At 41.8% G+C, this 17,153-nt stretch overlaps 1 protein-coding gene across 3 annotated transcripts in view; it reads right to left on the reverse strand.

Moving 5' to 3' along the window:
• The window catches only part of LOC149459701 (solute carrier family 23 member 1-like), a 71,226-nt gene that overhangs the window by 43,266 nt on the left and 10,807 nt on the right, over positions 1-17,153 (reverse strand). For 2 of the 3 annotated variants that reach the window (XM_089680662.1, XM_089680663.1), the window contains exon 2: positions 12,287-12,451. In XM_089680662.1, coding sequence (XP_089536788.1) covers positions 12,287-12,451 — 165 coding nt within the window. Of the gene's footprint in view, positions 1-12,286; positions 12,452-17,153 lie in introns of those variants that run through there. The other variant, XM_089680664.1, reaches the window with a different exon arrangement.

Here is a 17,153-nt window from a genome sequence, read left to right on the forward strand (position 1 = left end):
TAATATGTACAGGAGGGGGCTTTGTGTACAGGGAAGGGGTAATATGAAAAAGAGGGGGCTAATATGTACAGTAGATATGACTCTCTTCAATGTGTTCCATGGTATATCTAAAGCCTTGGAAATTCTTTTGTACCCTTCTCCTGACTGAGACCTTTTAACAGTGAGATCCCTCTGATGCTTTGGAATCTCTCTGTGGACCATAGCTTTTGCTATAGGATGTGACTAAGAAAATGTCAAGAATGACCTACTAGAACAAATTAAATTTATTTGGTGTTAATCAGAGGCACTTTAAATGATGGCAGGTGTGTACTGACTCCTATTTAACATGATTTTGAATGTGATTGCTTAATTCTGAACACAGCTACATCCCCAGTTATAAGAGGGTGTACACACTTATGCAACCACATTATTTTAAGTTTTTTTATGTTTACTCCCCCCCCCTAAAAGATTTAAGTTTGTTTTTCAATTGAGTTGTACAGTTTATAGGTCACATTAAAAGGTGGAAAAAGTTCTGAAATGATTTATCTTTGTCTCATTTCTTTACATCACAGAAACCTGACATTTTAACAAGGGTGTGAAGACATTTTATGTCCACTGTATAGAGAGGGGGCATTGTGTACAGGGAGGGGGTAATATGTACAGGGAGAGGAGTAATATGTACAGGGGGGTAATATGTATAGGGAGAGAAGTAATATGTACTGGGGGGGGTAATATGTATAGGGAGGGGGAGTTGTGTACAAGGAGGGAGGCATTGTGTACAGGGATGGGGTAATATGTACAAGAGGGGGCACTGTGTACAGGGAGAGGGGTAATATGTACAGGAGGAGACATTGTGTACAGGGAGAGGGGTAGTATGTACAGGAGGGGGGCATTGTGTACAGGGAGGAGAGGGGTAATATGTACAGGAGGGGGCATTGTGTAGAGGGAGAGGGGTAATGTGTACAGGAGGGGGCATTGTGTACAGGGAGCGGGGAATATGTATAGGAGGAGGCACTGTGTACAGGGAGGGGGTAATATGTACAGGAGGGGGCATTGTGTACAGGGAAAGGGTAATATTGTGTACAGCTGATAAAGGGGGGGTTGTGGTATTAAATAAGAGTGATTATTATACAGAACTAAATAGATTAGTTTATGATGTCAACACTTATGAAGTGTTGAAGGGGAATCCCACAAAAAAGTAAAAAAAGTATAGAACTAAGCTAGTGAAACTCATTAAATGAGGAGAAAGAAGTTTTTTTGAAGAAGAAGGAGGTACAATATTTGGTACCTAATGCCCCGGTAGTGCCTGTCATATATTAATTACCAAAGATTCATAAAAATCTGGATAAACCCCCAGAAGACCCATTATTAATGGGATTGATTCCCTGTTTTCTAGGTTGGGGGAATATGTTGATAAGTTCCTACAGCTCCTGGTCCCTGTTTTTCCAGCTTATTTAAGGGATAGTGTGGATTTAATTAACATATTAAAAGAAATTAGGGAAGATGGGGATTGTGTTATGGCCAGTGTTGATGTAAATTCACTTTACACGAACATAAGACATGTGGATGCCTTAGGGTCAGTGGAATGGGCACTAGATACTAAATCAGGGTTGATACCTAACCAAAGGGATTTTCTACTTAAAAGTTTGGACTTAGCTATGTCACACAATTTTTTCTGGCATGCTAATAAGTTTTATAGGCAAGCAATGGGGGTAGCCATGGGAGCCAAATATGCACCACCGGTGGCAAATCTGTTCATGAGTAGTTGGGAAAGTAAAGCCATTTTTGAGAATAGAAGTTCAGAACTGTTACTATACAGGAGATTTATAGATGACATCACTATTTTATGGAAGGGGACAAAAGAAGGATTGGAGGACTACATCCGGAAAATGGGTTGTAATCCTTTAAATATTTTGGTCACAAATAATATCAGCTCAACGGCTATAAATTTCTTGGACCTAACTATTTACAAACAGGGTAATACTTTTTGTACCAAAACATACTTTAAAGAGGTAGATAGGAATGGATACATTCCAAATCATAGTTGTCATCATAGAAATTGGTCGAGATCTATTCCTAAAAGTCAGATTATCAGATTGAAACGTAATTGTGATGATGAAGGTGTTTTTCAGGTACAATCAGATATGCTACTACAAAGGTTTAGAGAGAAAGGTTATAAAGAGGATGTCCTAACCGGCTCATTAGAACAGGTAAAGAAGATAGAAAGAGATGACCTGTTGCAAAAGAAGGTTAAGGAAAGTAAGATAGGTGATTTGGCTTTCATTACAGGCTACTCTAGTCAATATAAATTGATTGAGATGATTGTTAGAAAACATTGGCCGATTTTGAAAAGAGATGAAGTCCTAAACAAAATATTACCGAGGAAACCATTGTTCATTTATAGAAAACCACCAATGCTAAGAAGTATATTGGTTAAAAATGTTCCCGATTTACCAAGGAAGTTGCCAATATTCTTGGATAGGGTTGGTTTTTTCAAATGTAGATGATGTTTAGCATGTAAAAATATGAAAGGGGATAATAAAAGGAACTATGATAATTTTCAGTCTTGTTCGAATGGATCATCTTATAAAATTAAAAAGTTCATATCTTGTGATAGTACTTACCTTACCTATCTGCTGGAATGCCCTTGTCATTTCCAGTACATAGGAAGAACCACAAGGAAACTATCCACCAGATTGGGGGAACATATTAGAAACATCAAAAAGGGCTATAAATATTATAGTTTGTCACATCATTACAGAGTATGTCATAACAGGGATCCATCATCCCTTAAGTTCTCTGGGATAGATAGAATTAATACTCCATGGAGAGGGGAGGGATATGGTTAAAAGCATTTCTCAGAATGAAGTGGATATATCAAATGGGGACGTTGATTCCCAAAGGGTTAAATGTAGATATTGATATAAATTGTTTTTTGTCCAACTGGTAAAAGCTTGTCTGAGTGCTAATTTTATCTTTATTTTTATTTTATTTTTATTTATATATTTTTTTATTTTTATTTATATTTTTTAGTTTATTCATAACATTTATTTTTTATTTTTTCATATATTTTTTTTCTTATTTTTTCATATTTTCTTTATTTTTCTTATTTTCTCTATTTTATTTTTAATATTTTTTATGCAATATAATAAAGATTTTTTTATCAAGGGTCATGAGGTACCTATCGGCATGTTTGTGTTTCTCTATTTGCCTTTACAGTTTAGGATACAGAATCATTGGTGTGCATGTACCAGGGTTTTGGGATTAATATTGTGCCCAGTATTTATGATTTAGTGTATAGCATAACTGATTGTGTAAATTGGTTTGGGATACGTGATTTGCTGTATACTGTGTGAAGGAATTCCACGGGGGCATAGGATGACAGTGTGATAGAATCCATTAATACAATCTGACCTATGAGAAGAGAGGGGAGGATCTTTTGTTGTGTATAAAAACGGCTTGAGGCTGGGAGTGTGTGTCTTTGAAAACGTCCTGTGGGAGGGGCAAAACGCATCAACGCATGTCCGGTCTGCCGTTTAACGTCACACGCAACTTCCGGTGAGTGGAGCGCACGCCGAAGCGGTGCGTTCCAAGCGGCCATCTTTGTGGTTTGTGTAGAGACACTCTGTCACCCTCTGCCAAGTCTGTGGGATTTCTGATGTTGTCCTGGATGCAATGGAAATTGTGATAGCCTTGTGGAGGCAATAAAATATGCTGGTTTTTATCTTATAAAATGTGAGTGGCCTGGTGTTTTTACATTACTTAATGCTGGGTGTTGCAGTATTACAGTATATATGTTTCTTTCTCCTACACTACACCTACACAGAGCCAGTCTGGGAGAAGTCTGGAGGTATTAGAAGGTGGATTAAAGGTCTCATATGGTGTAGTGGAATTCTGGAGGTTGTAAAGAAGGGTCTAGGATCCCTAAAATACCTAAAAGGCGTTTATTTCACCAGAATCTGGTGAGTGCGGTATATGTTGGTTGGAGCACTGGTTCATGGTGGAAGCACGCTCTTTTTGGAACAAGGACTTTTTTTTGTTTGTTTTTTTCTGATATTTCTGACACTTTCTAAATTTCACAAGTTTTTGAGTGCGACTATATGGTTTAATTTTATTTTTAATTAATTTTTTTGGGGTTTGATTATTTGCGCTGTTTATGATGATTTTATATTCTTTGGTGTTTATTGCACTTGTGTACAGCAGCATTTAATTTATAAATTGGGGACAGGGGCGGACGGACAACTCATGGGGCCCCCGGGCAATAGGGGATCATGGGGCCCCTGTGTCCTTGCCCAAACTCAAAAAAGCCTATGAAAAAGGTACCAGGGGCATCTCATGGGGCCCCCTACTGACCCCGGGCCCTTGGGCAGTGCCTGAGTTTCCAAATGGTCAGTCCGCCCCTGATATATATTTCTTTGGCGCTGGGGATTTACGGTTATTAGTTTTGAGGAAAGGGTAATATGTACAGGAGGGGTGCATTGTGTACAGGGAGGGGGGTAATATGTACAAGAGGGGCATTGTTACAGGGAGGGGGTAATATGTATGGGGGGGGGATAAAATGTACATGGAAGAAAGTACTGTGTATAGGGAGAGGGGTAATATGTACAGGGAGAAGGGGACAGTGCATACAGGATGAGGGGGTGTAATGTACACAGGAGGGAGCAGTCCATACAGGAAGATTGATTTCTGTGCAACCAGCCTGTCAGATTTTTTTACATGCAATCACTGCCAGTGGCTATAGCAACCATCAGTGAGCAATTGTGTTCTGCTGACCGGGAAGGCTCCCCACCAGCAGAACACAATAGTGCTGCAGGAGGATTCCGCCATCAACACAGTCAGTGTCGAATCGAGCAATTTTCTTTCCTTCCACCAAAATTGTATCATCTGTGAGCTGCTTAACTCTTTAGCCACTTAGAATATCTTGGCACATGGTGGGAGTATCTTGGTGCGGAGTGGAAGCAGTGGGTGGTAGTGGGGGCAGGTCAATTTTTGCATTGTTTCAAGCTACGCCTCATAAGAAAATGTTTTAAAAAATCTGAAACAAACCTCTAGGGAAAAACACACAGACACGGGAATGAAAGAAAGTTAGATAAGAAGTAGAAAACTGCTGATCTGACTAAAGCTCACTATACATAGAATTTCAGACAAAAATGTTTGATTTTCTAATGGTTAATGGGGATCAATGGACGATCATTTTCGACCATATGTATTATTAAATGTAATAAATTCTTATCTAAACAAACAAAATTCTAACTGTTAAACTATATGTAAACCCTCACCTTGTAACACATCCCATTCGGTTTAAAATAGAAATGAAAAACAAAAAAGGTAGGTGTGTGTATGCATGTCACAAAGAAAAGAAGAAAAAAGGCAATAAAACCCAACTGGCTACCTCTAAAAAATGTTTATTGCATATAGATGAAAGCTCAGATCATCCATAGACTGAACATTCAGCTGTATGCTGGAAAGGCCAATTGTCGGAGCACAGCAGGAGCTTCATGGTACTGCTCGATGTAGTCAGCCTGCCAGGGTGGCCATGTGGGTGGAGATGGGAGTAGGGGGTTTGTCCCAACCTCACTCTGAAGGGTTTCATCCCGGCCACACTGGAACTTCTTCAGAGCGCCATTTAAGGTGGCAATCTGTAGGGTGTATTGGGACCATACCATCTTTTCCCCATTGGTGGGGGGGGATCCCGTGGATTAGGGGGTTTTAGGCTCCTGGGTAGAGGTGGACTTTTGGGGGATTTAGGGAGGGGTGGAGAAGGAGGGTGGGAAGATTGTGTGTGTGTGTGGGGTGGTCTTTTTGGGGGGAGTGGAGGTTCATAGGTCATCTACACATGGCCAACTGGTGCATGGTGGGCCCACATAACTGTGATGCATGTTACGATCTATTTTTTATATACACAATAAACATTTTTTTAGAGTCAGCAAATTGGGTGTTATTGCCCTTTTTCATTTTCTTTTTTTGTCATAGTATTTTGGCTACACCTTGCCCGTATTCTGGAGGATAGCACCTCTTGATATATAGTATTTGTATTGATTGGAAGGGCTTCCTAGACCATTGCCGCTGTTTGTTTTCTATAGTGTGTGTTTTTATATACACACACACACACACACACACACACACACACACACACACACACACACACACACACACACACTATATATACAGTGGGGCAAAAAAGTATTTAGTCAGCCACCAATTGTGCAAGTTCTCCCACTTAAAAAGATGAGAGAGGCTTGTAATTGGCATCTTAGGTAGACCTCAACTATGAGAGACAAATTGAGAAACAAAATCCAGACAATCACATTGGCTGATTTGGAAAGAATTTATTTGCAAATTATGGTGGAAAATAAGTATTTGGTCAATATCAAAAGTTCATCTCAATACTTTGTTATATATCCTTTGTTGGCAATGACAGAGGTCAAACGTTTCCTGTAAGTCTTCACAAGGTTGGCACACACTGTTGCTGGTATGTTGGCCCATTCCTCCATGCAGACCTCCTCTAGAGCAGTGATGTTTTGGGGCTGTCACTGGGCAACACGGACTTTCAACTCCCTCCAAAGGTTTTCTATGGGGTTGAGATCTGGAGACTGGCTAGGCCACTCCAGGACCTTGAAATGCTTCTTACGAAGCCACTCCTTCATTGCCCGGGCGGTATGTTTGGGATCATTGTCATGTTTGAAGACCCAGCCACGTTTCATCTTCGATGCTCTTGCTGATGGAAGGAGGTTTGCACTCAAAATCGCACGATACATGGCCCCATTCATTCTGTCCTGTACATGGATCAGTCGTCCTGGTCCCTTTGTGGAGAAACAGCCCCAAAGCATGATGTTGCCACCCCATGCTTCACAGTAGGTATGGTGTTCTTTGGATGCAACTCAGCATTCTCTCTCCTCCAAACACGATGAGTTGTGTCTCTACCAAACAGTTCTATTTTGGTTTCATCTGATCATATGACATTCTCCCAATCCTCTTCTGGATCATCCAAATGCTCTCTAGCAAACTTCAGACGGGCCCGGACATGTACTGCCTTAAGCATGGGGACACGTCTGGCAGGATCTGAGTCCCTGGCGGCGTAGTGTGTTACTGATGGTAGCCTTTGGTCCCAGCTCTCTGCAGGTCATTCACTAGGTCCCCCCGTGTGGTCCTGGGATTTTTGCTCACCGTTCTTGTGATTATTTTGACCCCACGGGGTGAGATCTTGTGTGGAGCCCCAGATCGAGGGAGATTATCAGTGGTCTTGTATGTCTTCCATTTTCTAATTATTGCTCCCACAGTTGATTTGTTCACACCAAGCTGCTTGCCTATTGCAGATTCAGTCTTCCCAGCCTGGTGCAGGTCTACAATTTTGTTTCTGGTGTCCTTTCGACAGCTCTTTGGTCTTCACCATAGTGGAGTTTGGCGTGTGACTGTTTGAGGTTGTGGACAGGTGTCTTTTATACTGATAACAAGTTCAAAAAGGTACCATTGATACAGGTAATGAGTGCAGGACAGAGGAGCCTCTTAAAGAAGAAGGTACAGGTCTGTGAGAGCCAGAAATCTTTCTTGTTTGTAGGTGACCAAATACTTATTTTCCACCATAATTTGCAAATAAATTCTTTCCAAATCAGCCAATGCGATTGTCTGGATTTTTTTTCTCATTTTGTCTCTCATAGTTGAGGTCTACCTATGATGCCAATTACAGGCGTCTCCCATCTTTTTAAGTGGGAGAACTTGCACAATTGGTGGCTGACTAAATACTTTTTTGCCCCACTGTATATATATAATTTTTTTTTTTTACCATGACCTCTGTTCTCAGCTGCACTGGGGGCTTGGAAAGGTAGGGGTGGAGACTGCGGGGGGGGGGGCAGTGGAAGAGCATCTTCCCAATGATTAGCTGTGTAGGGGGCATGCCAGTACAAGTCTGACCACTGGATTACAGGCAACCCATGCCCTGAAGTAGAAAGCAAAGAAGAAAACTGACCACACTGTGATGGATGTGATTCCATGCCTGGGTGTGGTCAGTTTGAAATAGGGAAGCATGGGGACTAACAGGGATTTCACACAAAGGACGCAATGTAAAGAGAACATGATACTTTTTAACACAAGTACATGGTAATACAGACATACTGTATGCCAGGAATATGAAATCTTTGGGGAACATACACTTTAATGTTGTCCTCCTCAGTTGGGAAAAATTGCGCTAGGAAATGTTTTATCCAGGATTTGTTCATGGTCACAAACAATAATTTTTTTTTAAACAATTAGGTATGGTATACATGTGTATGAAAGAACAATACAAACAAAGGTACCTGTATAGTGTGGGCAAATCTGGATTTATAAGTAGAATCTACTATGTATGTAGTATGTTTACTAGAACCCCATGGGCTGATGAATATATAATGTATACAGAAAAATACTTCTAATTACGCAGTATACTTATTAATGTAAAGCTCCTCTCCAGGACAGAAATAGAGAACATTTTCCAGGGCTTTTGGACTAGATTAGTTGATTTACTGATGATATAATCGAATGCCCTGAGAAACAATATTTAAAGAACTTTTTACAAGCATTCAAATGTCGCTTTTATTACTCTGTGTCTGCGTGTTTATTTCCAGAAATTGTTGTCATTGCACATTTTATTTTAACACTTTGCTAAACCTTCTTCTATTACTGCTTAGACCAAGAAAACGGAAGGTAGAAGACCCCCAAAAGCTTGTTCTGAAAATGTAACTGTTAGGCCTCTTTCACACGGGCGGCAAGGGGATGGTAAAAACAGGCTATGCCACCTTTTTACTGCGTGCACGCCTCCCCCCCTGCCCCCGAACATCCACAAAAAGATTATAAAAAAAGTTGGAGTGGAAAATTAACATGGCTTGTCAAGGTGGCAACACCACATCTGCAAGCCAAGAGCTTACCTTGCGGTTCCCATTCAGAAAAAAAGCCAAAACAAAAAACAGGTGACACCTTGAAGCCACTGCTTAGCCTCCCTCTTAAAAGTGAGCTGCAGTGTAAGCTTAGTCTTAGTGCAAAAAAGACAGTACTCTGTTATGTTGTTATGTTGAAAAGAAATTAGAAGCCCTCATGCACACGGGACGTTTTGATAACGCTGGTAACGTTAGCTGTGTGAAGTCACGTTAAAAACATGAGTTTTTCAGCTTTTTTTTAGCATTTTTTTCATTAGCGTTTAGCGGCGTTTTCCAACATTTGTGGTTTTTAGTGTTTTTTTTGTTTTTTTTTACCAAAACAAAAATTTTGTTTTGGTCCAAAAATGCCAGTTTGCAGCATTTACCGCGTTTTTCAGCGTTGGAGCGTTTTTTTACAGCTAAAAAACTCCTCTAGAAACCGACTAGTTCTGGGGTTTTTTTCCAGCCAAAAAACGTTGATTACAGTCTGTGTGTGTATGGACACATAGGATAACATGCTGGGGGGCTGTAGAAAAAAAAAACCGTCAATAGCCATAAACAGCAGCTGTAAAAACGTCAAGTGTGCATGACGTGAGGATGAAATGTTATTTTTTAATTTAATGGACAGTACTACGTTATAGGATTTTTTTTATCCAGCCTTCTGATACAAATTTTTTTGTAGTTTTCTATTGAGTGGCAAGGTGTTAGAACCTCTGTTGTTTTTTTCTTGCTGTGTCTCAGAGATTTGCCCTCTACAGCAGCGTTTTTCAACCACTGTGCCGCGGCACACTAGTGTGCCGTGAGATATTGTCTGGTGTGCCGTGGGAAAAATTGCAATTTCATCCGTAACATGTGGCCTCGGCTCACAAATAGACCAATTAGAACAGCAATGGGCAAACTACGGCCCGCGGGCCGTATACGGCCCGGCGGACCTTTTAATCCGGCCCGCGGAGCGTGATACTGTCAGGATGATCTGTCCCCCTCGACGTATCTGCGCATGTGCCGGAGATCGCCGATCGGCTGCTAATGCCTGAAACTGGCACATGCGCAGATGCGTCGAGGGGGACAGATCCTCATAGGAGACAGATTTTCATGCTACACCGGAATGGCGAGAGGAACGCGCGGAGCAAAGGTAAGTGAATTGACACAGGGGGGGGCTTGGGGACTTAATATGGGGGATGAATTAATATGGGGGATGAATTACTATGGGGGATGAATTGCTATATGGGGGATGAATTGCTATATGGGGGATGAATTGCTATATGGGGGATGAATTACTATATGGGGGATGAATTACTATATGGGGGATGAATTACTATATGGGGGATGAATTACTATATGGGGGATGAATTACTATATGGGGGATGAATCACTATGGGGGATGAATTACTATGGGGGATGAATTACTATGGGGGATGAATTACTATGGGGGATGAATTACTATGGGGGATGAATTACTATATGGGGGATTAATTACTATGCTTACTATGGGGGAATATTACTATACTTACTATGGATGACACATACACATCATTCATCTACTCTTGGTCCGGCCCCCGGGTCCAATTATAAAATACTTTATTATTTCATAATAAAGTAATTATAAAATAATTTCTTTGTGTTTGATTCCTATTCAAGAGAATTACTTTATATATAGTCAATATAGGCACAGAGGTAAATTTTGTTAACATTTTCTAATGGTGGTGTGCCTCGTGATTTTTTTCATGAAAAAAGTGTGCCTTTGCACAAAAAAGGTTGAAAAACACTGCTCTACAGTATACTTGTCTTGATGATAATTATCACTTAGATAAAAAGTGATGGGAAGTCAGGAAAATTAAGGAGCAAATTGAAATCTTTCAATGGCAACACCTGTTCCAATGACACCTGTTCCAGTGACAACTGTGTAACAAGATTTCCCCTCCTTTTAGGGAGCTTTCCTACAGCTGCCTGCAGTGTTTCCAGGGCAGGAAATCTCCCCAATGGTGCACAGCAACAAAACATAAATTCAGATTTGTAAGTTTTGGCTGTGCACAGACTCTGAACATGAGACTGCGTAGGTGCAGTGTGTAAATCATGGAGTTTTAGCGTACCCATGATAGCCTCTCTGCCCGCAGCTTGGCAAAGTCAAGGCAGGCTGGACAGGGCTGAATGCTTTACCAAATGGTACGTGCATTCCAGGCATTCGTTCCTGAATGCACAGGGCCTTAACCCCTGGTGCACATATATGTGGCCGTGCGGGACACGTTTTGCGCAGGCATGGAGCCCATTCATTTGAATGGACTCCCGTGCCCCGGGACAGGCAGGGAAGAAGTCCCTGCACTTCTTTGGAAAACGCAGCCCACACAGGAACCTCGGTTCCCAGTGCGGTTGTGATTTCCAGTGCGGGCAGCGCCCGCGGGTCCGCATTCCTCTGTGTTCATATGTGAGCCTAGCCTAAATGCAGGTACTTAGTACAACATTTAGCCATGTCCATCTGCAGCCTGCAATAGACTTTGACAGGCTGCTGGGAGAGGGATCAGATGCTGCACCCATCACTCCTAGGTGCACTAAGGACACATTCACAGCAGAATCTGATGCTGGAAAAGCATGGTTCCCGCACCACATGGGAATGCACTGCCCTTGTTAGATGTGTGTACTCAGGAGGGACAGGTACAGTGAGTTTGAGGCCACCAAACCGCATGGTGCCTCAGTACCATGTGGTTTGGTATGGGACGATTTTTAAAAGTTGTGCCTGTCATACTTTTTGTGCAGTTCCATGCATTTGGCAGCCCATTGAAATGAATGGGCAGTCAAAAACAGAGCACACATTCTGGTGTGAACTGGCGCTAAGGCCTCTTTCACATGGGCAGTTGTTCTGCCGCTTGTAAATGCAGATTTTGTTATTTTGACATTAAAACTCTCCTGGCACAGAGATCACTTACGTTTATCTGCGTTTACATGCGTTTAGCTGCGGTAGTACATTCTTGCCTTTTCTAATGCAACTGTTTACTTATTTTTTCTTTGTACTGTGATTACCTGCGTCTATGTATAGATAGGTGCGGTACATCTCTCCTGGACGCAGTCAACCTTTTTTTTCCTAAACGCATAAAACCATATGTTATGAAAACGTTGCTAAACGCAGTGTGTGAATGGAGCCATAGGGATGCATTGTCTGCATTTAGCTGCAGTAAGTTCCTCTAAAAGCTGAAATCTAACCGCCCGTGTGAAAGGGGCCTAAAACTCTGAGAGGGACACACTGCATCTAGACAACCGCCTGTGAAAGGGGCCTAACATAACATACAATATAGTTTTATTATCTGCTGATCCTGCAACTACGTTACTGCTGTATTAATACTGCTGACAGCAACTTTTTGTCATTTCTTTATTGTGCCATAATTAGGTGAACCATTTCCTTCTAAAATGCAAATCCACTTATATACCTGGACACCAAGAAAGATGCACAAGTACCACGGTGGTACGTCTGTCACTGTGTATGCTAGTTTGTTCCGCTCATGATCATCAGGACTGATCTTCCTGCTCCCCTTCTCCCCAGGGTCTTTGGTGTTATAGGAAGACATGATGTTGTAGTGGTTGGCATCTTCAACCTGCCAAGGAAACCAGAACTTTGATTAGAGGTCAGAGATCTTCAACTGCTTGGTTGATAATTAGTACATTTTATCTTTCTTGAAACTGTTGACAGAATTACAGACCAATAAAAGGATAAGCTCATGTTACTCTGCAGACGATACAATCAGTCTTTTTGTGATCAATATCCAAATAGTACAAATGCACATTGCACCAATCATGTCTGTGGCTATGAATCACACCTGCCAGCTCTGGTTCAGTTTCATTCAATATATGTGTCTTTAAAATATTTATTTGTTTAGAAGAATGAAGTGTAATGCATGTGCCCCATAGCTTTCAATCACATTGGGAAAATTCTCTTCACTTGTAGGTAGGTTGCCTACAGATGTGGGTTCTGTGTTAGGTGAGCTAGCTAGTCTGCCCAGGTTAGGTTCTTGCTTCTAATCCCATGCAACCACCTTGCAGCCAGTAACCACAGGGCTGAACTTCCTGCAGGGTCTGAGTGCTAAGATGATGTGACCTTGTTCTGCAGTGGTGGACTGCTAGAACTTGCAGTCCGCCCGAAGTTTCCCAGCAAACTGCCAAGTTATGTACTATCACCTGTATAAGGTATGCCTGGGCAGCCACAGTTCAGACAGTTAGTTTGGGACATTTTGCAGTAGACTGTAAATGTGGAGTCATGTCATTACACTCTGATGCTCGGTAAATTTTGTTAAACTGTTCACCAAGCCTGGTCTGAAGTTACCTAAAGGGGTGCATGAAGGACCAAATGGCAACTAAATGAACTTGGGTCAGTTAAAGTACATATGGGGTATGAAGGAAGTCTACTACAGAAGGTTAACTTGGCATCAGAAAGGAGGAGAGTAGGTGCCGCGGGTAGCCAAGGTCTGGAGTCAAGCAAATAGCAGCTTGAAGCTAAGCGTGGTACCTGGGCAAGGTGAGGCATCCTCTGCTAGTGAGGGGGTCATTGATCGGAATCCCTCCCCAGCGATCAGTTTCCCAACCGGGACTGAACTTGCATTATGGAGACCCTCAACCTAGCCGCATGATATGGGAGAGAACGTGAGAAGGTAAGTGTGCATATGCAAGAGGTGCTCGGCTGGACCCCATTCTGTCACTGGGAGTGAGGTGGCAGAGGTGCACTGGACAGGTTGAGAGGGCAAGGGCTCAGCAGTGTCTCTCCTAAATGCCACAGGCACAGTCAAGGTGTGCAGTGACACAGGACAACATGATTTACTAGGACTCAGTATATATATTCATTACACATGGTGCGCAGCTCATCTCAACGTTGGGGACCTGTCTTAACCTCCCTGGCGGTATGATTATTTCAGATTTTTGGTGCTGAAAGTGGTACCATTATTTTGCATGGAAATTTGGCGTTTTATATTGTAGGCCTGTAATTCTTAGGAATAAATCACTGAAATCTGTCCGAACAAGAGTCTAGTAAACATCCCGGGTAGGATAAAACTTGAAACACAAAATCATAAATTATAATTTAATAAATAATCATAAAAAATAATATAATAAATTTAATTCAATAATATAATCAAACCAAAAACATTGAAATTTGAAATATAGCGCCAAGTTCGCACATCGCTGAGCAAAGGCGCAAAATTGTTTTCAGTGTCTGATGACGAATTTCCCCACAAATCATTATCACTCAATTCTGCAAGTGGTTCTAATTTACTATCGCTGTTCTCTAGCTGGTCTAAAACTGCTTTTGACCTAAAGGGACGCTTTTTGGACGCCATGGACGTCTCTCAGTTTCCAGGCAATAAGAACAGTAAAAATGCAGGCAGGGCACAGGACAAAGCACTAGGGACAAAATGTATGTGAAATGGTTTGATACAGTAATGTTTTACTATGTGATTTTAGTGAATGTCACTTTTTGTCATTTTCAAATTTCCCACCGTTCCATCCCCCCGTACGTCACAGGGGACGGAACCCAGAAGACAGATGCTGGCATCCGCCGTATTACATTGCTGGGGACACTGCAGGAGGGACATCGCGGGAGTGCAGGACAAGGTAAGTGATCGAGGGATCGAGGAGCAGCACCGCATGGTATTCCCGAGTGTAGCTCGGGGTTACCGCTTGTGGTACTGAAACTTTACCCCGAGCTACACTCAGGAATACCGCCAGGGAGGTTAAGGTTGATTTCAGTTGAAAGCAGTTGTAGCTTTGTCCTGGGGCATTGATGAATGCATGCACAGAAGGGAACCCCATTATGCCGGGTGAGTGACTCCGCCCACACTATCTGGTTTAGCCAAAAGAACCCAGTGGGTTTGGAGAATGGCAGATTCAAGAAGCATCTGGTCAGTCAAATCAGCCCACCCTCCTACACACTTTCTGCCACAGACTCAGAACAGGAGGTGAAAGAAAATCTCTACAAATAAAGGAAAATCCTCTGGCACAGTTGTACAGTCTCCTCCCCTGTACTGAAATTTCTTACTCAGATTTCATTGCACATTGTTGTGTCTCACAATGTGCATTAAAAGCTGTGGTAAATCAGATAGAGCCTTCTTCATTTCCTGGCTGGACAACGTCCATCATCTCGCCCTATCCTTCCATTCATTGGATTTCAGTTCTTTTAATCATGGAGGCTCAACATCACACATGGACCTTACCTAGGGTGTTCTGCATGCAAATACAGCCTGACTAGGAATGCCTCATCTTCCATACTGACATCCACCCATCAATGCATTTTTATATTTGCATAGCCAGCTGAATGGACTCACAGTTCTTAGAGAGAGTACTAAGGCAGAGTGCTGTGATTTTGGTAGGAATCTGTTAACACCTTGCTGGCCCCAACCACCAGCCTTGATCTGCCTACCTTGCATAGAGAAACAAAAAGGTATGTAATGAAAAACAGAAAGGTTTCTACAACATTTGTATTAGCATATTGATGGGGGAACAGGGAAGGCTAATATAATTAGATTCAATTTTAGCTTTATACATTTGTCACCAGAACCAATATCCCGATTGATAGACCCTCCCTCACCTCTTGTTTGCATTGACAGTCAAATGTTGGAATTCCAATTATTTTCTGTCCAGACTGCAGTTGATAACAAAAAAAAAAGTTTGACACTTTTTGCTTCATTTAACCACTTTTACCCCCTTCCTGTCCAGGCCAATTTTCAGCTTTCAGTGCTATCACACTTTGAATGACAATTGCGTGGTCATGCAACACTGTAGCCATATGAATTTTTTAGACAGATTAAGCTTTATTTTGGTGGTATTTATTCACCACTGGGATTTTAATTTTTTTTGCTATGTAAATGAAAAAGTCCAACAATTTTGAAAAAAAGTGTTTTTCTTATAAAATTTTGTAAATAAATAATATTTCATCATAAATCTTGGCCAAAATTTATTCCGTTATCTTTTTAGTAAAAAAAAAAAAAAATAACCCAAATTAGTTTATAACCAAAAATTATAATTTTTAAACATTTTTTTTTACATTTCTATTTTTTTTTATATTATTTTATGTTTTTTTTCTTTTTTTACATACTGTCACTCTAGCAGTACAGTGTCATCATGGTGACACATGGTGACAAAGCAGTGCGCTTTGGACAGTGATTGGATATGGGGCCTGAAAGAACAGTTCAGAGTCCAGGCTTACACCTAGCACCCTGGCATGTGGGGACGGGTCGATAGTTGTGACAGCAATCTTGACAGAGAAGTCAGGGGAAGGGGCATGTGGGTGAGGAAATATTATGAGCTCAGTTTTGGATAGATTGTGTTTGAGGAAGTAGTGTGACATTCAGACTGATATGTCTGTTAGTAAACTAGTGATGCCTGAGGAGAGCAATGTTGTGAGCTGAGAGGTAGAGATAGATTTGGGTGTCGTCAGCATAGAAATGATATTGAAAGCCATGGCAGACTATCAGCTGACCCAGGGAGGAGGTGTAGATCGAGAATAGGAAGGGTCCAAGAACAGAACCTTGGGGGACCCCAATGGAGAAAGGAAGAGAAGAGGGGGAAGTAGAATTGTATCTGGCACTTAAGGTGCGGTGGGATAGAAGGATGAGAACCAATGAAGAGTACAGTTGCAGAGACCAAAAGAAGTAGTTTTTTTTTTTGGGGGGGGGGCGGTGGTCAACCATATCAAGTCAGCAGAGAGTACCAGGAGTAGAATAGTGTCCATTTTTTTTAGTCTTTTGTAGAACGTTTGTGAGTTTTAGGAGAGCAGTTTCTGTGGAATGTTGAGGGTGAAATCCAGACTGAAGGGGATCAAGAAGGTTATTCCTAATAAGGTGGTCACTCAGTTGGTTGTAGGCCAGACATTCAAGGAGTTTTGAGGAAAAAGGGAGAAAGGAGATGGGGCACAGGTTGTTAACTGCTTTACTGCCGCCTTATAGCAGGAATACTGTTACAGGGGTGCGCAAAATCACGTATATATGCGCTTTTTTATTTCTGGGTAGGGGGCGCGCGTGCAAGCCTCAGCTGTCATTCACTGGGTCCCAGCCAGTGATTACTTGCCAGCACTCAGTGATCGCTGATTAATACCGACGGGGGGAGAGAACTGTATGTAAACAATACAGTTATTTCCCCTGTTGGCTTCAGCACACTGCTTTGTATGGCTCTGCATAGCAGAGCCATGCAATGCAGTGTGCTTACAGTGAAGCACAGCACACAGTTAACCCTTTGATCTCCCCAGCTGTTAACCTCTTCCTGTCTAGTGCCATTAGTACAGTGTTATTGCTTTTTATTAGCACTGATCACTGT

The sequence above is a fragment of the Staurois parvus genome, unplaced genomic scaffold (genome assembly GCF_062004578.1).
Source record: "Staurois parvus isolate SC_StPar_1 unplaced genomic scaffold, SC_StPar_1.0 ptg000249l, whole genome shotgun sequence".
Taxonomy (NCBI): domain Eukaryota; kingdom Metazoa; phylum Chordata; class Amphibia; order Anura; family Ranidae; genus Staurois; species Staurois parvus.